The 24280-nt window shown below is 37.7% G+C and overlaps 1 protein-coding gene and 1 long non-coding RNA gene across 8 annotated transcripts in view; one reads left to right on the top strand and one right to left on the bottom strand.

Annotated features, from left to right (window-relative positions):
• The window catches only part of SPATA17 (spermatogenesis associated 17), a 231316-nt gene that overhangs the window by 147529 nt on the left and 59507 nt on the right, over positions 1-24280 (top strand). For 6 of the 7 annotated variants that reach the window (XM_054520381.1, XM_002809449.4, XM_054520376.1 and 3 more), the window contains exon 9: positions 19123-19255. In XM_054520381.1, coding sequence (XP_054376356.1) covers positions 19123-19255 — 133 coding nt within the window. Of the gene's footprint in view, positions 1-19122; positions 20358-21353; positions 21414-24280 lie in introns of those variants that run through there. The other variant, XR_008509902.1, reaches the window with a different exon arrangement.
• The window catches only part of LOC103889935 (uncharacterized), a 68902-nt gene that overhangs the window by 25822 nt on the left and 18800 nt on the right, over positions 1-24280 (bottom strand). The gene's annotated exons all lie outside the window — the stretch shown is intronic.

Genomic DNA, 24280 nt, shown 5'->3' with positions numbered 1-24280 from the left:
CGATTATGCAATTATTATTCAGCTAAAATGCCTTTCAATGGCTTCTTATTGCCTCTAGGATAAAGTTTAATTTCTTATTGCAAGACACAGTTTTCAGGATCTGATCCAAGCTTATTTCTCTAACTAATCTTTGTCATATTCTGTAAAGAACTTTGTGCTCCAGAGATACTGAGCTGTTTTCATTCTTCTGTATGTCCCTGGTTCTCTCTTGTTTCTGTTAGAAATTTTCTACTTCCTTTGATTTATGAATCTCCTCAAATCCATTTAAAAAAATAAGGAAGAATTTTTGTTTGCCTTTTAAAACATTAAAACTACAACACATATTTATTGTAAAAACCTTAAACACTATTCACTGATTCTCAGTTATGTTTTCCAGAGGTATCTATTGTCAACCTTTTCTTGTGTATCTGTCCAGGAATTTTTGGTTACAAGTGCAATTATATGTATATTTATTATTTCTTTATTAAAATAAGACAGACTGTTATATATACTGTACTTCTTATTTATGGGATATGGTGATCACAGAGAATTTTAGGCTTTAAAATTTCAGAGGGGAACATTTCAAGGAATATTTCCAAACATGAAATGGGACCATGAAAGTTGCTTAGATGAAATGGGGAAAAAAGTTATTAACAGGTTGAGGAAATGGGAGGCCATAATGGTACCAGAGCTATTCAATGTTTAATTTACCCATCAAGACAGCAGAAATTGAGTGGAGTGGACAATCATAAATCAGATGATATAGGCTATGATATGGGCTTCACTAAGGTCTTATGAGAGGTGTAAAATTCCTATACATTGATATCTTCTGTTAATTGTAAACATTCTGGCTTAATACAGGAGACTATAATTATATCCAAAATACAATGGATTTAGGATATTGCAATAGAAATGAGAACCAATTAGTTTCAATTAATTTTCTGTTAGGCATAATAATGCTTCCCCAATCCCTATTGCCCTGCCAAAGAGTCTACATGTCCTAATCCTAGGAGCCTGTGAATGTTACCTTATATAATAAAAAGGTCTTTGCAGATTTGATTAAATTAGGGACTTTTAGGTGGGGAGATTATCCTGGATTATCAGAGTGGGTCCAGTTTTGTAATTCAAAGGTCCTTAAAAATGGAAGAGGGAGGCAGAAAGAAATTTGACTACATGAAAGGAGGTCAGAGTGATGCAACGTGAGGAGGGTTCAATTTACCTTTGCTAGCTTTAAAGATGGGGCATGAGCACCACGTCAAGGAATGTAGGCTGCCTCTAGAAGTCACAAAAGGAGCGAAAATTGATTCTCTTCTAGATCCTCTAGAAGGAACGCAGTCCTGCCAATACCTTGATTTTAGCCCAGTAAGACCTATTTTGCACTTCTGACCTCAAGAATGATAAGTTAATAGTATTGTTTAAGCCACCAATTTTGTGGTGATTTGTTATAACAGCAAAAGAAAATAAATGCAAGTGTTCTTCCTAACGGTTTCCAAATCAAGAAGCTACCTTGCTAGGTCAGACTTTGGTGTTTAGATTAATTATAATCCTGAGCTAAATTTGAAGGAACTCCTTAAACCCCTAAGGATTCAAGAGTCTTCCACAAGTTTAAGGTATAGACATTGAGGATTTAAAAAATGTAACAGTGACTGGAGTTTCCCTATGAAGAGGAGTTCATGATTAAAGCATATTGTAGCTATATTTTAACTTATATAGGCTTTCATTTAAGAAACTGTGTATAGACAGCTCAACAGCTGTCTCTACATCTTTTAGAAAAATAAAAAGGTATTAATTTACTGATAGTTATTCAGAGTAGGTGAAATGAGAGACATCCCATAAACATTTAGTAGCATAGCAGAACTAATAACTCTATTTCTGGAGCTCCTCCACTTGCTGGAACTAATAGCTATGAATCTAATGTGCCTTCATTTCTCTCAAATTTGCAACCTAGCTTAGATAGGGGCCTTGGTAAATATTGGATTTGGTAATATTATAAAACCAAAATGGGGTCCATTCACCCACCACAGTAAAACTCAGAGGTTTTTGCAGTGACAGACAGGAAGGTGTTTATTGCAGGGCGCCAAGCAAAAAGATTCAAGGAAGCTCATGCTTAAGACCCAACCTCCCCCGTGGCCTGCAGGTAAGAGTTTTTAAAGGCAGGAGCAAATTTCAGGAAAGCAGAAGCTACAGGCAAAATCATAAATCAATACATGGAGGTCACACATTAGTTTTGGCCTAAAAGGGTGAGATATCTTGAAGCAGGAGCTTACAGATGGTAGGTAGATTTAAAGATCTTCTGATTGGCAATTGGCTAAGAAAGAGAAACTCTCTTTTTAAATATTTGGGATCATGGCTGGGTGTGGTGGCTCACACCTGTAATCCCAGCACTTTGGGAGGCTGAGCCACGTGGATCACTTGAGGTCAGGAGTTTGAGACCAGCCAGGCCAACATGGTGAAAGCCCATCTCTACTAAAAATACAAAAAAATTAGCCAAGTGTGGTGGTGGGCACCTGTAGTCCCAGCTACTCGGGAGGCTGAGGCACAAGAATCGCTTGAACCTGAGAGGCGGAGGTGGCAGTGAGCCGAGATCCCACCACTGCACTCCAGCCTGCGTGACAGAGTGAGACACTGTCTCAAAATTTAAAAAAGTAAAATTGGAGGTGAATACAAAAATGTTAACCGGTTAGGGAGAATGACTTCCCCCAAGCCCCTTACGAAGGAACTTACAACAAAGGGTGATAGTTAAAGTTTAGTCTTCACTTCCCCCTTATCTGGGGTCTAAGTGCCAACAGATCCATTCAGTGAGAGTCTGAGCCCATGAAAGACAACTCAGGGACCTATGGTAAGATGTTATCTTTAATTCCTACAGGGAAAGCAAATAGCTCTAGAACAAGTTACTTATTTACTTCTGGGGCTGGCATTTCCCTTGAAGGGACTCAGGATTTTCCTTTATTTCTGTGCTTGGTGTGCACAGACCCCTAAAAAAGGGGGAACCATGCTCTGTTGTAGTAAACATCAGTAAAAAGTGAGTAAATTACTCACTTTTATTTTATTTATTTATTTATTTTTTATTTTTTTTGAGACGGAGTCTTGCTCTGTCGCCCAGGCTGGAGTGCAGTGGCTCGATCTCGGCTCACTGCAAGCTCTGCCTCCCGGGTTCACGCCATTCTCCTGCCTCAGCCTCCCGAGTAGCTGGGTCTACAGGCGCCCGCCACCACGCCAGCTAATTTTTTGTATTTTTAGTAGAGACGGGGTTTCACTGTGGTCTCAATCTCCTGACCTCGAGATCCGCCCGTCTTGGCTTCCCAAAGTGCTGGGATTACAGGCGTGAGCCACCACGCCTGGCCAAATTACTCACTTTTAAAACTTTAAATAGAATTTCTAATTAGGTATCATTTCATAGTCATTACTATAAGAAAAATGTTGTGGGAAAGGTTAAGAAACAAGATCTAAATAACAATTTTTAGAAAGGACATTTTACAATGTGGTATATACGGGTGAGCACTGGTTCTATTTATCATTAAAGAATAGTGAAAAGAAAATTTAACATATCTCAAAACTTTTTTGACTTGTGTAGTTTTTTCAGACACTTTAGACATTTAAAATTTGCATATTTTCTGAACTATTACTATTATGATAAACAGAGATTATCATATATTTTCAGATAATGTTTTCTTAACAATTCAACTTTTATTTGTAACTCTTCCACTTATTTTAATTACTAGCACAGTGTGCAACATTTATTAATCAGCAGAGCCTTTTTAAGTTAAAATACTAAATTAGCTAACCCCATTAACACAGAATACTCCAAACAAGCAGTAATAAGAGAGGCAGTTACTGTGCAAATCGTATTATACATGCGGGTGCTCTAGGGCACAGTTAAGCATGATTACCCTCTTTTGATCCAGTATTCCTCTGCCTCTCCCAGCTAATTTCCAGTGGAAATTTACAAAGTGCTGCCTTCATTTTTCCAGCTTAATTTTTCTAATGAAGTTCTGGTACTTTATAACACTGGGGATATAGATAATAAGCCTGTGTATAATTAAGAAGTTCTAGAATTTGTCTACAAAAGAGCTCTGTATTACTTTGGCTATATAGTGAGAACTGTGCTTTTTGTCCACTGTTTCTCTGAAAGAAAAAAAAGTTTATTTTAAGTAAATGACCACAGAATACTAGAATTCTATTCTTACAGACACCTGCGTCTAAAAAAACTTAAGATTTTAAAAATATATAATTTGATAATTTGGAATACTTTCAGTGATATGCTTGAGAATATGTACTTCTAGTATATATAATCAGACAAGTCATAAAAAGACACTTTTAATATTTGGACTTTATGCTGTAGAGGCATTCACAAGACCAGCACAGTGTTTTAGGCCCTGAGTGAAAGATCAGATAGCTTGCAGTTATCACTCTGTTAGCTACGGAGATGTTTTAGAAATGGGAGTCAATGGGGACAGAGGCCAGAGTCACTGGGGCCACAGTCCAGGTCAGAGATGAAGAGGACTTGCCATAGAACTGAGACGTTGGTAATGGAGGGTAGAGAAAGGTTGAGAAGCTGCTTTATAGGTAGGATCCTGTAACTAGGCGTGTCCAGTTTTTTGGCTTCCCTGGGCCACACTGGAAGAAGAAGAAAGAATTGTCTTGGGCCACACATAAAATACACTAATGATAGCTGGAACTTAAAAAAAAATCACAACAAATAATTTTATAATGTTTGAAGAAAGTTTACAAGTTTGTGTTGGGCTGCATGTGGCCTGTGGGGCATGGGTTAGACAAGTTTGCCATAAACCCTAAATCAGATTTAGGGGTGAGCCTGATATGGTCTGGATGGTGTGGTCAGAGGCACAGATGCATTTAGGATCACTGTCTCAGAGCTTTCTTACTCACAAAGAACAAAGATCCATTCAAGGAAACTCAAGAAACTAAAGGGATGTTTAAAAGATATATTGAGGAATTTTATAGAGATATAAAGACCCAAAGAAAAACTGGACTAAGACGAGTGGGGAGCTGTAGGGACATGGCATTCTTCTTCTAGTGGCATCTCTGCTTTCCTCTGCACGTCTGCTTCTTTCTACTGACTAGCTTAACTGATGACTCGTAAATCATAAATTTTCTTTCCCATAAATCTTTAGCTTTCACTTAGTTACCACCCAGGCCTAATTCAATATAACCTTCTAGCTCTAGAACCCACAGCTACTTCTGTTTTTCAGTTCAAATTTCTGAGAGAGAATCTATTTTGCTCAATTTATGTTAACAAATTGGCTCACATATGCCATAGGCTTGGAACAAAACAGACAATAAATAACGGTTAAGTTAAAGGTCTATTAATGTACTAATAGACCATGACTGTGGTCTCGGGGAGGGGTGTCACATTATATCAAATACAGTTTTTTTGTGTGTGAGTAGAGCCACAGGCAAGAATCTCCTCAGATTGAGGAGAGGAGAGGCAGGAACGTCCTCTCATGCCCTGAACTGATGGCTTCTGACTTAGGTGACTGGCTAGAGGATGATGTTCTGACTTATCTAAGAAAAAATATATAAGAAGCATTGCAAATTTGATAGCGTGGAGGATTTGGATATGAGTTTAATTTGGAGGCAGCTCTATTTGAGGTTCCTCTAGTGTATCAAGGTAAATATCCATAGTGAGCATTTGAAAATACTGTTCTTCAGTTAAAGAAAGATATTGTGTATTGAGATAAAGATTTAGAAATCATCAGTTTAGAGGTGATAGTTAAAACCTTGGTGGTGGAATAATCCCTCAGGAGAAACTATATAGAGAGAAGATTACAGATTTCTAGGAATTGCTTTAATGTTAGGGCAGTGGGTTTTTTTGTTGTTGTTGTTGTTTTTTTTTTTTTGAGACGGAGTCTTGTTCTGTTGCCCAGGTTGGAGTGCAGTGGCAGGATCTTGGCTCATTGCAAGCTCCGCCTCCTGGGTTCACGCCATTCTCCTGCCTCAGCCTCCCGAGTAGATAGGACTAAAGGCACCCACCACCACGCCCGGCTAATTTTTTGTACTTTTAGTAGAGACGGGGTTTCATCGTGTTAGCCAGGATGGGCTCGATCTCCTGACCTCGTGATCTGCCCGCCTCAGCCTTCCAAAGTGCTGGGATTACAGGCGTGAGCCACCACGCCCGGCAGGGCAGTGGTTTTTAGTCAGGATTGCTTAACTGCATCACCTTGAGGTTTAAAATGATATGCATATGCGTTCCCAAGTCTCAATCACAGATAGTTTGGTTAAGTAGGCATATATATTTGCAAAATATGCCCAGGTAATTCAAATGCACAGTTCTGGTTAAGAGTCATTACTTTCAGATATTGGCAGAATATGACGAGTCAGTCAAGAAACAGAGACAGCAAGAAAGACAACCAGGAGCGATTGTGCAAATCAAAGAGGACTGGCTACAAGAAGTGGATAAACAGCTTGATGCAAGTTCAAATTCAGTGAAAACTAAAAAGGAGGCCGGGCGCGGTGGCTCACGCCTGTAATCCCAGCACTTTGGGAGGCCGAGGCAGGTGGATCACGAGGTCAGGAGATCGAGACCATCCTGGCTATCACGGTGAAACCCCATCTCTACTAAAAAACGCAAAAAATTAGCCTGGTGTGGTGGCGGGTGCCTGTAGTCCCAGCTACTCTGGAGGCTGAGGCAAGAGAATGGGGTGAACCTGGAAGGCAGAGCTTGCAGTGAGCCAAGATGGTGCCACTGCACTCCAGCCTGGGTAACAGAGTGAGACTCTGTTGCAAAAAAAATAAATAAAAAGAAAGAAAACTAAAAAGGATATCTAGGATATGGCTATTGGGGAGTCATTCATTAGTAGATTTTACTTTCCCCTGTATCACCTAGTTGTTACTTCTCCTGTATTTTCTTTGGGAATTAACATCACATTAAGCCCTCTATATATTGTAGAATCTATAGTCTTCTGTTTAAAAATCATTGTGTTACATCTTTGGTACATTCACAATTTATTAAGAATAACTAATGGTGATTTGGTGATCTCATACAAAAGCTTGCACAGTAATTTAAGATATAATTTATCTTGTCAGGGACCTTAAAATCATTGACGGAGCTACTTTAAAATTCTAAACTAGAGATTGCAAACTAGTAGCTTGTGAGCTGCATATGGCCTCCCCAGGGGTGTTGTATTTGGATCCCACAATATTCTAAAAATTAGATAAATTGAAAAGTAATTAAAAATGGCAATTAAATTATTTAAAACTCCAGATTTTACTGCTTATAGCAAAAATCAGGAGATCTAGAAGGAGCAGGCTCACAGTCTGACATGGCAACAATTGATTAAAACTTGGACTCTTTGGTTTACATCTGACTCATATATGTTACCTGCCTGGTCCTTTAACAGAAAAATAAGAGAGCCTTGTTCTGGATGATAAGCTTCTCAACAACAGAGCCCCTGACTTATGCACTACACTTAGCACAATAGTTGACAAACAGTAAGTGCTAAGAGATTTTTTACGATTGAATTTTGACTCTTGAGCTTGAACTAGATTTTGCTTGTTTTAGCCTAACATATCAGATCACAAAAATCATTCTCACTAAAAACAAGTCAAGCCAAAAAATGAAGTCAATTATGATTCCTCTTTGATGTTTATTAATACTACACTAACAGTCTCAGTAATAGGCTTATATTTTCTTTTGTTGTTCTTACTATGAACATGATTTTCCAAATTATGTCTCTTAAAAAACTAGTCTTAAGACTAATGTTAATGAGTTTCTTTCAAATAAATTTGGGGAAAAATTACATTGAAAACACTTAAATGGATTTTTGGCACTTACAGGGCTTCTCAGTCTTAAATATACTTTTATTTGATGTGACTATCAAAGAGGGGAAATAATACCGTATATAGCATTTTGCAAGTGTATTCACTCAACAAATATTATTGCATGCTGACTATATGCCAGGCACTACATTAGGCATTGAGAACATAGCAGTGAACAAGACAGACAAAAGTCTCTTTTTTTTTTTTTGAGATGGAGTCTTGCTCTGTCGCCCAGGCTAGAGTGCAGTGGTGTGATCTCGGCTCACTGCAAACTCCACCTCTGGGTTCAATTGATTCTCCTGCCTCAGTCTCCCAAGTAGCTGGGACCCACCACTACACCTGGCTAATTTTTGTATTTTTAGTAGAGACAGGGTTTCACCATGTTGGCCAGGCTGGTCTCGCACTCCTGACCTTAGGTGATCCACCCACCTTGGCCTCCCAAAGTGCTGGGATTACAGACATGAGCCACCGCCCCCAGTGACAAAAGTCTGTTGACCTCATGGAGCAAATGGCCTAGTTGGCCATGAGTCCCCTCATCTCATCTCTAGACCATAGTTTGGAATATGGTGCTCTGGATATAGTTGGATGTATTTCTTGCCACCTTTTATTTATTTATTTATTTATTTTGAGACAGGGTCTCAGTCTGTCACCCAGGCTGGAGTGCAGTGGCATGATCATGACTCAGGGCAGCTTTGACCTCCAGGCTCAGGTGATCCTCCCACCTCAGCCTCTCTAGTAGCTGAGACTACACCTCACCACCACGCCCAGCAAATTTTTGTATTTTTTGTAGAGATGGGGTTTCACCACGTTGCCAAAGCTGGTCTCAAACTCCTGGGCTCAAGTGATCCACCCACCTTGGCCTCCCAAAGTGCTAAGATTACAGGCGTGAGAAGTTTACGTTCTTTAAGTGATTTATATAAGTCCTTAAAATATCTAAGTTCATCATTTTTTGAAACTTTGTTAGTTTAAAACATTTGATGTAAATGGCCTAAAAGAAGAGCCTATGTGAATGCTATTTAGCTGAGGCCTTTAACTTCAGTATCTTTTATCAGAGATTTTTAAAAATATTTTTCACAATCAGAAGAAAATAAAGTGAACTCTGCAAAATATATATCAGAAATTTGTTGCATAGATGTAATGAAATTACTGAGCCAAGATGATTTGACATTGTTAATAATAATAATAATAATAAATCCAGGGAAATGTATTCCTCTTAAGCTAAGAAAAATGTAAGGAAAGGGGAAAAATATCTTTCCAGTTAAATTTAGAAGCTTGCAATATAAGCTTACTGTTTAGTTGAACAGATAGTCTTGCCACTTGCATTCTTTATATTTAAACATTACATTTCTGTCTCCACCCTGGGGGGGAGATATTGCTGCCTAAATAGTTCATGAGTTTTAAATTTATACTATGAATTCTACTCTAAGTATAAAATACTGTATTAAGCGCTTATAGCTATGATTTGTCCTCAACCATAAAGGAAGTCTGTCTAATTTCTATTCCAGATTGTTGCTCATTTTATTAATATCTTCAACAAAAACTCCACTAACCTATGTTTTGAAATCTTTCTGTTCATACTAATGAGCTATATATTAGGTTTACCTGGACATTTAGGTGGTTAATACATACAGTAAAGATGCTTTTTATTTTTCATATTGAAGGTAATGAAAAATAGACTGTTATTTATTTGCTGACCTTTTATTAAAACTCAAACTATTCTGTATCATAAAGGACAAATATTCAACATCTTATGGCCCAAAAAGGGCCCATTAAAAAAATGGGCCATAAAAAGGTTTGTTTTTTTAGAAGGGGCAAAATTATTCATTATTAATTATACTTACTACAATTGTAAAACATGTCTCATCCTATTTCAAATATTGTTGCCAAATAATTTGTATATTTCCAATTACATGTTCTTTCAAAATGCTTTGCCTTAAAAAAGCTTATGATTGGTTTATGAGAACCGGGTCATCTGATAATGAGATCAGGCATGAACTGGTTATAACTCAGCCCCTCAGCCCTCAAAACATTAAATTTACTATTTTCTTTCTTTATTTTTTTGAGATGGAGTCTCACTCTGTTGCCCAGGCTGGAGTGCAGTAGTGTGATCTTGGCTCACTGCAGCCTCCACCTCCCAGGTTCAAATGATTCTCCTGCCTTAGCCTCTTGAGTAGCTGGGATTACAGGCCCATGCCATCACACCTGGCTATTTTTTATATTTTTAATAGGGATGGGGTTTTGCCATGTTGTCCAGGCTGGTCTGAAACACCTGACCTCAAGTGATCCACCCACCTCAGCCTCCCAAAGTGCTGGGATTACAGGCGTGAGCCACAGCACCCGGCCTAAATTTACTATTTTCTATATTATAATAATGGTTAAAATATTAGAGTTAAGAATAATTTTTGAGCAGGTGTACTTTTATAACATAAACATTTGCTGTTTGTTGATTCATTTATTAGATTAAATCAACGTCATTTATCCATATTTCCTTTTACATTCTTTCATCAGTTCTTTCCCAACTTTTAAACGTAGGTGTCTTTGCTTGTCAAATCAAGTTTTGTAGAACAGAGTACAGATTCCCTTCCCTTAATAAGTCTAGAGTGGAATTTTTCTATTCTTATTTTCTTCACCCCAATTTAAATAACTGTTTGTTTTGAACATTACTAAGCTCTTACTCCTTGCCACTTCTTTGGCAAGTATTTTAGATAGACCTTTTAAGCAGATATTCTGGGATGACCCCTAGCAGCCCGTCCTATATCCCCATTTAGGAGTTCCTGTCCTTCCAGTGTTGTTAATGATTGGCATGAGGAGGCTGCTCATAGACTAACATCTTTATTAACGAAGCTTGTGAGAATGTGCTAAAATTTTGCTATAAGAACAAAAAACAATTGACATAATTCCTATTGTATGTAATTTAAAAGATAAAACTATTGATTTTCTAAGAAATTCTTTGTCATTTATTACCCCAGTAGTGCATGCTAAAGAAATAATAGCATCTTACAGTCACTCTTATTAGAAGTAAACTACTACTTGAACATACGAAGTTCAATTACTCAAATATTGCAACAATAAAATTCATAAGACCTTATTTGCTATTCTGTTACTCATTATATTTTCTTGTCTATAAAGGATAGGAGGTTTTGAAACTTGAAAAGTAAATAATTTTATACCTACTTTGAGAATAAGAAAAAGTATGTGTTTATCTTTTCCCACCTGAAAAAGTGAATGTGTCAATAGTCACTTATTGTTTAAGAGTCTTGTATTTATTTTATAATTCATGAATACAAAATGTCTTCCAATAGAAGGTGGAAAATGTCAGACTTCTGTGGGCATCAAATGATTGTAAGACATGTAATTTAGCAACAGAGTTTAGAGAGAGGAATGTGATAATGGGCGACCGCCTTGATCCTCAGTCTTTATTAGCCTTTGTAATGCTGTGGCCAAGTCAGCCCTCCAAGGAGAGAGCCAGTGTAGCACCTCAACGATGGTTACAGGGTGTGACAGGAGTACCTGCAACTGGGCTAATATTCTCAGTTGCATAGAGATGCAACATCCATTATAGAGATGTTAAGACAAGATGAAACCGCTGAAACTTGACCTGTACTAATAGGAGACAATATAAGCACCCTGGCAACAGCATTCTATTTTCTTTTTTCTTTTTTTTTTTCTTGAGACAGAGTCTCGCTCTGTCGCCCAGGCTGGAGTGCAGTGGCTCAATCTCGGCTCACTGCAAGCTCCGCCTCCCGGGTTCACGACATTCTCCTGAGTAGCTGGGAATACAGGCGCCCACCACCACGCCCGGCTAATTTTTTGTATTTTTGGTAGAGAGGGGGTTTCACCGTGTTAGCCAGAATGGTCTCGATCTCCCGTGATCTGCCAGCCTCGGCCTCCCAAAGTGCTGGGATTACAGGCATGAGCCACCGCGCCCAGCCAACAGCATTCTATTTTCCAGGCAACTTGGCTACGTTCTTATAAGAGCCCACATATGTTTTCCAATCTTTTACCTCTGAGCATCTATTTATATGGATCCCTTGCTTGCATCCCCATCCTCGATTCCCATTTCTGTCTAATGGAATTTGACCCATTTGTTAAAGCCCAGGTTAGATAGTGCCCTCCGGACTCTCCGTTCTCATACGCTTCTTTTATTGCCTTTATCCTAAAAGCTTCACTCCCCGCCCTACCCCCAACTCCCACTTTGTACTGTTATAGTTGTCTTTTTCCCTCATGAGATTTTAAGAGCCTTTGGGCATCTGCTCGTTCACCTTTTTATACTCATAGTGTCTAGTACGATGTGTTGAACATATTAGTTAATAAGACATATCTGGTGGATTGAATTAACTATGAATCAAGTCACCAAGAGTTTATTATATACTTAATATTTGCTTACCTAATACAAATTCAGAACTGAGTATCCCTTTCAGTATCACAATGGCTGTCTCTAGGAGAAGCCTAAGCCTCCATTTGCCTCCCCTTTCCCAACCCCCACCACCACTCCATTCCAACTTTCCCCATTCAGCTCAAGGAGGGAGCAGGGCTGCTGTGATCCATCCCACAAGGTAAGGTGGTTCCAGTGGTGGGGTTCCCTGTCTTTAGATTGTCTTTTGACCTCTCAGGAGATTTAAGTACTAAAATGTCATCCTGGATTTGCTCCCTTTGGGGAGAATCCTTACCTGTCTCTCACTTTTCTTTGACTTTCCAGTAGGGAAACAGTAAGGCTATTCTCCCTGGAGAGATAACTGTGCTATCTGTAAGCTCACCTCTGATTTTTGCTAGCTGTTGAGATGCTGAGGGCAGGTCCAGGAGCAGTCCTCACATTAGAAAGTGTTGGATTGGCGGAGCGCGGTTTGCTCATGCCTGTAATCCCAACACTTTGGGAGGCCAAGGCAGGAAGATTGTTTGAGCCCAGGAGCTTGAGACCAGCCTGGGCAACATAATGAGACTGCATCTCTATTTTTAAAATTTTTTAAATAAACAAATAGACAAAGTGGAGGATTATACAAGCTCTGCTATAAATTTTTAGAGAAACTTGTTCTAGTTTGCTATTTCTCCTACCTCTATTCTAGATGAAAGGACTATTTGTATGCTATTGTATAGCTCATTGGAGAATGTATTACAGTCTGGAACCAAATTCCTGACTTGTAATAGAGTATCCCTTTATCCTGTTTTATGTTTAATACATAGTTTGCGCTGGGAGCTCTTCAACTGAGAGGGGGCTGATCTAGGACATGTTTGATGTTTGAGACTTACCTGTTCCATAGCCATTTGTTGATATCTATAAATCTCTATCACAATGTCTATTTTGAAATAATTTACTTAAGGCAGAATCCACTGCAGATTGTATAACTATCCTATTGGGCAGTCATAATTCATACATATGTAAAAATAAAAATGTTTTACAGTTTATATCAATCTGTAATATATTATTGTCAATGGATTGTCTTTTGTGTGTGTGTTTGTGTGTGTATGAGACGGAGTTTCTCTCTTGTCACCCAGGCGGGAGTGCAGCGGCTCAGTCTTGGCTCACTGTAACCTCTGCCTCCTGGGTTCAAGTAATTCTCCCTGCGTCAGCCTCCTGAGTAGCTGGGATTACAAGCACCCGCCACTATGCCTGGCTAATTTTTGTATTTTTAGTAGAGACAGAGTTTCGCTATGTCGGCCAGGCTGGTCTTGAACTCCTTACCTCACCGCCTTGGTCTCCCAAAGTGCTGGGATTACAGGTGTGTGTCACCGCGCCCAGCCTCCATGGATTGTTTTCACGGGCAATCTTGTCTCCACTAAGGCTGTTCATGATCTACTTTGTTGCCTTCACAAGAACCAAATTTTCTAGCTATGTTGAATGCTTTTCAGTTTCTTCAGCATTCCTTTTTATGCTCTAACTCACCTACATGTATTTGCTTATGTTGTTTTTCCCACCTTAAGTAGCTTTCATCAGATTCTTAACTCTGCTAGCCTTTCAATACTCAGTTGTGGCATACATGGTCTGGGAAGATAATTTTTCCATGCCGCACCCTCCATCTCCCTGCCAGTAATTCCCCATACCCTCACACACACATGTATATGCAAACACAAATCTTTCTCTTTGCATTAATTGCCTCTTGTCCATACATCCATCACAAAATTTATCACCTTCTACTTGTGTTTATTGTCCCATTTCATACCCCTGCTAGAAGGTGAATTCCTTTCAGGTATACTGCATCTTCCATCATTATACCATTGTGTTTTTCTTTTCTTTTCTTCTTTTTTTTTTATTTTTTTGAGACAGGCTGGAGTGCAGTAGCACAATCTCGGCTCACTGCAGCCTTAACCTCCAGGCTCAAGCAACCCTCCTGCCTTAGCCTCCCAAGTAGCTGGGACTATAGGTGCACAACACCACACCTGGCTAATTTTTAAAATTTTATTAAAGGCGAATTCTCACTTTGTTGCCCTGATGTTGATCTCCTGGCCTCAAGCGATCCTCCTACCTTGGCTTCCCAAAGTACTGGGATTACAGGTATGAGCTGCCCTGCCCAGCCCTGTATTTTTCAAAATGCCTAGTATATACATTTATTTCATTTAAGAGTTGTTCAATGAGGCCGGGCGCGGTGGCTCAGTCCTGTAATCCCAGCATTTTGGGAGGCCGAGGTGGGTGGATCACGAGGTGAAGAGAGCGAGACCATCCTGGACAACATGGTGAAACCAGTCTCTACTAAAAATACAAAAATTAGCTGGGCGTGGTGACATGTGCCTGTAGTCTCAGCTACTTGAGAGGCTGAGGCAGGAGAATTCGCTTGAACCTGGGATGCGGAGGTTGCAGTGAGCCAAGATTGCACCACTGCATTCCAGCCTGGCAACAGAGCGAGACTCCGTAAAAAAAAAAAAAAAAAAAAAAGAGTTGTTCAATGAATAAATATTTAGATAATAGAGAAATCAGCGTTAGTTGGAGTGGTAGATTAGGCACCTAGGACAGCTGGATGTTAAAGTGGATTTTGAAAGAGGAGTAGTGCATGGATGAGCATTTCAGGAGGAAGAGCATGAACAAAGGCATAGAGGTAGGATGGGAGAAGAAAGGCAAATGGCATCATGAGAACAGCAGGTAGGGAGTGGTTGAACAGCCTGAAGAGATCAAGTGCATTAGAAAAAGCTTGAAAGCTAGGTTGGAGAATTTAGGCTTGATTCAATAGGCAAGAGAGGTTCATAATTTGAAGATTTCAATTATCTGGCAGTGAAATAAATGCATTGATGGAAAACCTAGAGTTATGTGTAACAGTAGTAGGACTTTAAGAAAAAGAGAAATATTAAAGAGAGTTTTAAGGTAGAAAAACAATAAATGTAATTTGTTAGTGTTCTTATTTGGAAAATACATATATATGTATATAATAATAAAATAATATTACATGTACTCAGTGTAGAAAGACTTTATAAGAATCTACAATGAACTCCAACAAATTTACAAGAAAAAAACAAACAACCCCATCAAAAAGTGGGCGAAGGACATGAACAGACACTTCTCAAAAGAAGACATTTATGCAGCCAAAAAGCACATGAAAAAATGCTCACCATCACTGGCCATCAGAGAAATGCAAATCAAAACCACAATGAGATACCATCTCACACCAGTTAGAATGGCAATCATTAAAAAGTCAGGAAACAACAGGTGCTGGAGAGGATGTGGAGAAATAGGAACACTTTTACACTGTTGGTGGGACTGTAAACTAGTTCAACCCTTGTGGAAGTCAGTGTGGCGATTCCTCAGGGATCTAGAGCTAGAAATTCCATTTGACCCAGCCATCCCATTACTGGGTATATACCCAAAGGACTATAAATCATGCTGCTATAAAGACACATGCACACGTATGTTTATTGCCGCATTATTCACAATAGCAAAGACTTGGAACCAACCCAAATGTCCAACAATGATAGACTGGATTAAGAAAATGTGGCACATATACACCATGGAATACTATGCAGCCATCAAAAATGATGAGTTCATGTCCTTTGTAGGGACATGGATGAAATTGGAAATCATCATTCTCAGTAAACTATCACAAGAACAAAAAACCAAACAACGCATATTCTCACTCATAGGTGGGAATTGAACAATGAGAACACATGGACACAGGAAGGGGAACATCACACTTCGGGGACTGTTGTGGGGTGGGGGGAGGGGGGAGGGATAGCATTGGGAGATATACCTAATGCTAGATGACGAGTTGGTGGGTGCAGCGCACCAGCATGGCACATGTATACATATGTAACTTACCTGCACATTGCGCACATGTACCATAAAACCTAAAGTATAATAATAATAATAATAATAATAATAAAAGAAAAAAAAAAAGAAAGACTTTATAATATATTTACAATGGACTTATTTTCCTGGAAGCGAATTAACTATTTTTAATTTTTGCTTCCTGAGACCTCTACCAATTCTTCTGTAACTGCCCAGACATTCAAGTTGTTACTTGTTTGTATATACCACTATATCTCTACATTGCTTTCAAGAATTTTTGCCAGATCTATGTCTTTGATAAGATTGTAAAAAAAAAAAAAAAACAGGTAAGTACATATATTACTTTTCTTTAACATGAAGTTTAGTTAATTGAAAAGTACTCACTGTAAGCATAAGCACAACTGAGTATATATTAAAAACTAGTAAAAGAACATCGTTTTAAAGTAATTGATAATTATGTAAAATTTTACTATAAACCAAAGTGATTTTTTAATGTTAGTAGCTATTTATACTTTATAGAGCAAATCTGATTTGAGAATTAATTTTTTCCTAATTTGAAGATAAATGTTATTTAAAGATTATAAAATATCTAAATATTTTTGAATATACATACATGCACATATATATGTACAATTAAGAATATATATGTTATATGTTACTTTCATGAAACATGTTGGCTAAATGAAAGTAGAGTTAATTCATGAGCAGGGAAATACCCAGTCTTCCAGCCTTGTCATCTCAGCCATCCATTCCCTTGAGAAGGCAAATTTTGTTCAGACACAAAGAAAAATGTACCATTAAAATGCAATTCAGAAGTGATAAAAACTGTAAGTGCAGCAGCCGGCTCACAGCACCTCCTTTGTATACTCAGGGACATTGGGGCCACATTAATTTTTTTGTGTGTGATGTCCATCCCACATGCAAATTGGCACTGGAAGGACCATAATCTATCTTATATGAGAGCTCTTTTCCCAAGAGCATACGTAATACATGCTTCTGTAACTTTGTATAATTCAAAGCTCTGTATTCTGTTTATTTTTTATTTTAAATAGTGTTAGAAAATATTTTCTTAGGAAAAATATTAAGAAAGAATTTCTTAATAAATATTAAAAAGAAATTGCAGAGAGGTATTAAAATTGGTGAAAGAATGCTACTTTTTCTAAGTTTATTAAATGGCAAAAATAATAACTTTCAATTGAATTTAGATTTTTAAAAACACCCTTCTTTATCTTAACTAAATGAGATCATCTGTGTGAAAATTTTGGCATATAGTAATGGCTCAGTAAATATATGTTGAACCTCAACTTTTTTTTTAAGTCTGAATTTCAGAATATTTTTCTCAGGAGAATATTTTATTTTGCTATTTATAGTTTTTATTTCCCAGAGCTCCCACTTTTCTCTAAATGTTTCTTTTATTTAAAAAAGCATCCAACTTTTATTTCATTAATACCATATCTCCTTTGATTATATGTGTTAAAAATTTCTGAATTTATTCCTGTTTGCTGCATTATGATGTCTGTTTCCTCTAGCTTATTCCATATGTTTGGATTTGTGTCCTTCCTCCACGTTGATTATTTTCGCACTGGTAAACCATTCTTAAGTTTATATTAAAATGGAAAAAATAAAAATTAGATTAGAAACTCTATGGGTGTAAAAGAGTGGCTTTTTGATAGATTTTATTATACTCTGATACAGCTTTTTAATCAAAACATCCCCAAATTGTTGATATTTGAACTCGTTTCTCTGAGAACTGTCATGTCTTTTCAGAAGATGCAATCAGTCTTCTGAAGGATATAAGTCCAAGCTGCCAGTGCATTTAAGAGACAAGCAAGGGAAGAGTTCAATGGCCAGTCTTTGGATTAAAATCTACATATTCCATTTGGTGCCTCCCCTTAGCCTTCCTCTGTACCTGCTTTCCTTGAGACTAGAGCTTTTTGGTGTAAATTTTTCTGAGAATAGGCTCTGATGGATACATGGACTGGGACATGGACCTGGGGATTTCATTACTCCTTACATAGACTTTCAGCTGTTTTCAGCTTCATTCCTTCTCTCACTTTCTGCAATAACTGTAGATTTAGTTCCCGAGCTTTTCCATGGTTCTGCAGGACAAATTGCCCTGTTTCTCTTTGACATCTCATTCTTCTGGCACTTAGATTTCAGTTTTCTTAACTCTTTTGTGTCATTTATGAATTTTCTATCTTCCTTCCACCTGCTAAAAATTAATTGGTATTTTCAATTATTCTTTCTTATTTTCTGTCCTACTTCTTCTTATAGGTTTATAACTTTTTAAAAAGATTTATTTACTCTTATTTCAGTGTGTTTTGGTGAGGGATCTGGGTTATACTGAAAGCATATCACAATCTTAGATGTTCTGTGAGAGTTTATATGGGTTTTAAAAGTTTGGTCTTTTCTGTTGATCATAAAAATATCTAAAGTAATAATGATGATGATAATGATAATGGTTGCTGCAACAGGTTCCTTCGATTTTTACATCCGCTTTTAGCACCAACATTATTTATTGGACACATTCTTTTCAGCCTCCATGTTAAATACCTTACATAAATTAAGTTGTTCATTCATTGTAATAACCCTATATGGAAGTCAAGGCTCATTCAGGTAACTTGCATAGGGTAATACAGCTAGCAAAGCAAAGCTAAGATGTGATTACAGGTCTGGCTGGCTTGAAGACCCCATTATTCATAACTGCTACTGCTACCAATAATGCCACCATTATTCAAGTGATTTAAAATTGAAGAAAGCCTACTTCAATGAGAATTGACTGTATTGGCTGTCCTTTTGATTTAGGGATACTATTTTTAAATTAAGAACATTTTCATTTATATGATGAATTTTGAGTTTTTGGCATAATTAATTCATAAATGTACTATTTAACATTATCTCTATATATAAAATACTTGAGACTCGCAAAAATTCTGTGAAGAACATTTTAGTATCTCCATTTGAAGAATAGAAAATAAAGATTAATAGAAGTAATTAACACAGATAATCAGTGGCAGAGGTTGAAATGGAATCTAGGTATTCTGATTCTAAATAATGTATCATTTTCACTGTACTATAGTACTTCTACAAAGCCTTATTTTAAAAATCAAATGTCTCTAGAAATCAAGTTAAGAATAGCTCTTAAATATTTCTTTCAGGTTTTTGCCATTTTCTTCATACCATAAAAATGAAAAGTACATCCCATCAATGCATTTATCAAGCAAGTATGCTCCTATTTCTTACAAAGAACAATTCCGAAGTGAAAATCCTAAGAAATGGATCTGTGACAAGGTGAGTTAACAACACATTTTAAAAATTTATTCCTTTTTAAAAGCTAGAAATATACATTAATTAGAGCAAATATAAATATTCTTTTTACAATTAAGTCCTTTATGGTAACAACATTTTTTATAGCTGTTTTAGGTAAAGATGGTGCTGCTGACCTATGTAAGATTTTTTTTTTCAGTATTGTATTCTTAAGTTTTATGACTTAGTTATAACTTAACTGCCCTAGGATCAAAGGCATGGATCATTGGCATTGGCATATGAGCAGGGTTTGAGTATGAGGTCACAGAATGGAGTTAAGCTAACTCTCGGGCATGGAGATCAGGGCTTGTTTGCTCTCTCTCAATCTGTGTATGTATGTTTATAGATAGCTAAATAAAGAGGAGGGGAGAGAAGACAAGCATTATATAAAACATGATGTATAAATGTATAACATACATTTAACATGCATATATGTATATGTGCAACTCCTGAGTGTCATATGCACTTTCATAACAGGTACAGCACGTATACGTGGCACTTATGTGATATATTAGTCTATACTCAGATAGCCACAACAAAGTACCATAGACTATGTGGCTTCAAGCACAGACATTTATTTTCTTACAATTCTGGAGGCTGGAAGTCTGAGATAACTGCCAACATAGTTTCTAGTGAGGCCTTTCTTCCTGGCTTGTAGACAGCTACCATCTCCCTGTTTGCTCATATGACCTCTTCTTTCTGGGCAGAGAGAGAGCAGGCTGTCTTGTATCTCTCCCTGTAAGGGCACTAATTCCAAGGGAGCAGGACTCTACCTTCATGACCTTATTTAACCTTAATCACCTCCTTACAGGTTCTGTCTCTAATACAGTCACATTACAGGTTAGATATTCAACATATGAATTCTAGGGAAACAATTCAGTTCATAGCCTTCCATTCCTGGCCCCCAAACTCATGCACTCTTGAATGCAAATACATTCTTTCCATCTCAAAAGCCACAAGAATCTTAATACATTTAGTACCCTCTCTAAAGTCTAAAGTCATATCTAAATCATAGGAACATGACAAGGATGCCCACTCTTTTCTTTCTTTTTTTGAGATGAAGTCTTGCTCTGTCGGTCAGGCTGGAGTGCAATGGCGCAATCTTGGCTCACTGCAACCTCTGCCCCTCAGATTCAAGCAATTCTCCTGCCTCAACCTCCCAAGCAGCTGGGACTACAGGCACATGCCATCACGCCTGGCTAATTTTTTGTATTTTTAGTAGAGACGGGGTTTCACCATGTTAGCCATGATGGTCTCCTTCTCCTGACCTCGTGATCTGCCCACCTCAGCCTCCCGAAGTTCTGGGATTATAGGCATGAGCCACCACACCCAGCCTCAAGGATGCCCAGTCTTACAACTACTATTCAGTATAGTACTGGAAGTCCTAGCCAGAGCAGTTAGGCAAGAGAAAGAAAGAGAAGGCATCCACACTGGAAAGGAAGATATAAAATTGTCTGTTTGCAGATGACATGATCTTAAATATTAAAAACCCTGAAGACTCCACCAAAAGACTGTTAGAAGTAATAAACAAATGCAATAAGGTTTCAGGATACAAAATTAATGTACAAATATTAGTAGCATTTCCATATACTAACAACGAACTGTTCCAAAAAGAAATCAAGATAATAATCCCACATAGGAATCAATTTAACTAAGGAAGTAAAAGATCTGTACATTGAAAACTATAAAATACTGATGATATAAATTAAAGAAGACACAAATAAATGGAAAGGTATTCTGTGTTCATGGACTGGAAGAATTTAATATTGTTAAAATGTCCATATAAACAAAGTGATCAACTGAGTCAATACAATCCCTATCAAAATCCCAATGTCATTTTTCACAGAAATAGAAAAAATAATCCTTGGCCAAGCAGGGTGGCTCATGCCTGTAATCCCAGCACTTTGGGAGGCCAAGTGGGCAGATCACTTGAGATCAGGAGTTCAAGACCAGCATGGCCAACTCGGTGAAACCCTGCCTTTACTAAAAATACAAAAGGTGGCCGGGTGTGGTGGTGCCCCCCTGTAGTTCCAGCTACTTAGGAGGCTGAGGCAGGAGGATCACTTGAACCTTGGAGGCGGAGGTTGCAGTGAGCTGAGATCATGCCACTGCACTCCAGCCTGGGTAAAACAGTAAGACTCTGTCTCGAAAGAGAAAAAAAAAAAAAGAAGAAGAAGAAGAAAAGAAAAAACAATCCTAAAATTCCTGAACCACAAAAGACCCTGAACAGCCAAAGCAATCTTGAGCAAAAATACTGAAGATGGAAGCATCACACTATCTGATTTCAAATTATATTACAAAGTCATAGTAATCAATACAACATGGTCCTAGCATAAAAAATAGACACATCAAACAATAGAATAGGATACAGAACCCAGAAATAAATGCACACATTTATGCTCAATTGATCTTTGACAAAGGTCCCAAATACACACAATGGGGACAGGATGGTCTCTTCAACAAATGGTGATGAGAAAACTGTATATCCACATGCAGAAGAATGAAAGTGGATCCTTATCTCACACCATATGCAAATATTAACTAAAACTAGATTAAGACCTGAAACTGTAAAACTACTAGAAGGAAATATAGGAAAAAAGCTTCTTGACATTGGTCTAAGCAATTATTTTTTGGATATGACCCCAAAAGTATAGGCAACAAAAGCAAAAATAGACAAATAGAATTGCATCAAACCAAAAAGCTTTGCACAACAAAGGAAATGATCAACAGCATAAAGAGACAAACTATGGAATAGGAAAAAAATTTGCAAACCATACATTTGATAGAGTTAATATCTGAAATATATAAGGAACTCATACAACTCAATAGCAAGAAAACAAATAAGCTCTTTTAAAAATGGGCAAAATACTGGAATAGACATTTCTCAAAAGAAGACATGCAAATGGCCAACAAGTATATGAGAAGATGCTCAACATCACTAATCATCAGGGAAATGCAAACAGAAACCGCAATGAGCTATAACTTCACACATGTTAGAATGGCTATTACCAAAAAAACAAAGGATAACGTATTGGAAAGGATGTGGAGAAAATGGAATGCTTGTACACTATTGGTGGGGATACAAATTAGTACAGTCATTATGGAAAATGGAGGTGCTTCAAAAAATTAAAAATCGAAGTACTGTAAAATCCAGCAATCCTATTTCTGGGTATAGATTCAAAGGAAGTGAAATCCGTATATTGAAGAGATATCTGCAGCCCCATGTTTACTGCAGCATTTTCAAAATCGCCAAGATATGGAATCAAACAAATTATTCATTGAAGGACAAATGGATAAAGAAAATGTACTAGATATACACATTGGAACACTATTCAGCTTTTAAAAAGAAGGAGATTCTGTCATTTGTGATAACATAGACGAACCTGAAGGATCTTACACTAATTGAAATGTTAGGCACAGAAATACAAATACTGCATGATCTCATTTTTATGTGAAATCTGAAAAAAATCAAACTCAAAAGTGTAGAGTAGAATGGTGGTTACTAGAGACTTGAGGCAGGAGGTAGGGGTGAGAAATGAGAAGGAGATATTTGTCAAAAGGCACAAAGTTTCAATTAGGATGAATAGTTCTGGAGATCTATTATACAGCATGGTGACTAAAATTAATAATGTATTGTATACTTGAAAATGACTCAGCATAGATCTTAAGTGTTCTTGTCACAAAATAGAAATAACTGTGCTAAATCTTATGGATATGTTCATTAGCATGGTTGTGGTAATCATTTCACAATGTATATGTATATGAGAAGATCATGTTGTACACTGTAAATATATACAATTTTTACAAATGGCCAACAAGTATATGAGAAGATGCTCTGCATTATTAATCATCAGGGAAATGCAAATAGAAACCACAATGGCATATAACCTCACACATGTTAGAATGGCTATTAACAAAAAGACAAAAGATAACATGTATTGGCAAGGATATGCTGTGTTCATGGACTGAAAGAATTTAATATTGTTAAAATGTCCATACAACCAAAGTAATCTGTTGAGTTACTGCTGGTGTATTTAATTTGTCAATTATACCTCAGTAAAGCTGTGGGAAAACAAACAAAGAACTACCAAGAAATACCATATAATCAGATATGGGTGAAACTTGCCTCATCTTGAGGCAAACTTCCTGTGTAGCTGTGAACCTGTGAAACCAGACAAGTTACGTGCTTCCAAAATGCAATGGTAGGACAGGCAAAGGGGTGATATTTCTATGCCAAAAGGGAAAAATTGTAAGAAAGGAATGGATGATGTGTCTCAGTGAAGTCTAAAACCTAACAAGGCAAATTCTATTTCATGTTAAGACTTGAAAATAATCCTTTTTGGTTCAATATTTTGCTCTCCAGTTCCTCTGGGATGGCAGGGTCATCCTGATGGCTCTGTGGGTGAGGCAGAGTCTCTCTGCAAGGGCCCTGCCCACATGGCTCCCTGTAAGGGTGGGTCCTGCCCTAGAGGCACTGAACAGGGTCATCCTGCCCCACGGAATCTGGAGAGGCGGCCCCACTCTTTGAAACCTAGAAGGAAACAGTCCTGCTCCCTGGGCCTCTTGCAGGAGTAGCAGCCCCAGTGATCTCTGAATCCCCTTAGGGGTCATTCTTCCCTTTCCTTGAATAGTGGTCCAGTCCTTGTAGAATCCAAGAAGTCCCACAATCGGCCTTAATTCTTTTCTGCTTTCTCTGCGCTATTTACTTCAAACTCTTGGTGTCTTAGCTGGTATAATCTCATCTCTGTTCCTGGCTTCTGTTCATAGAGCTGATGAAGTCCCTGAGTCCCATCATCTCTTTATCTATTAGTCTAGAACTTTTTCTAGGCACTGGAAATATAAGATATTGTTTCTACCATGTTATGCATTTCCTTAGCAATATGTTCCCACTCTAGCTCAAAACCCAGCACTCACAGACTGTTGTATGCCATCATTTAATCTTAATCACCTCTTAAAAGCTCTGTATCCAATATAGTAACATTGAGAGTTAGGCTTCAACACATGAGTGGT

The sequence above is a fragment of the Pongo abelii genome, chromosome 1 (genome assembly GCF_028885655.2).
Source record: "Pongo abelii isolate AG06213 chromosome 1, NHGRI_mPonAbe1-v2.0_pri, whole genome shotgun sequence".
In the NCBI taxonomy this organism is placed as follows: Eukaryota; Metazoa; Chordata; class Mammalia; order Primates; family Hominidae; genus Pongo; species Pongo abelii.
The sequence above is the reverse complement of the archived record's forward strand: the minus strand, read 5'-3'. Positions and strand labels throughout refer to the sequence as shown.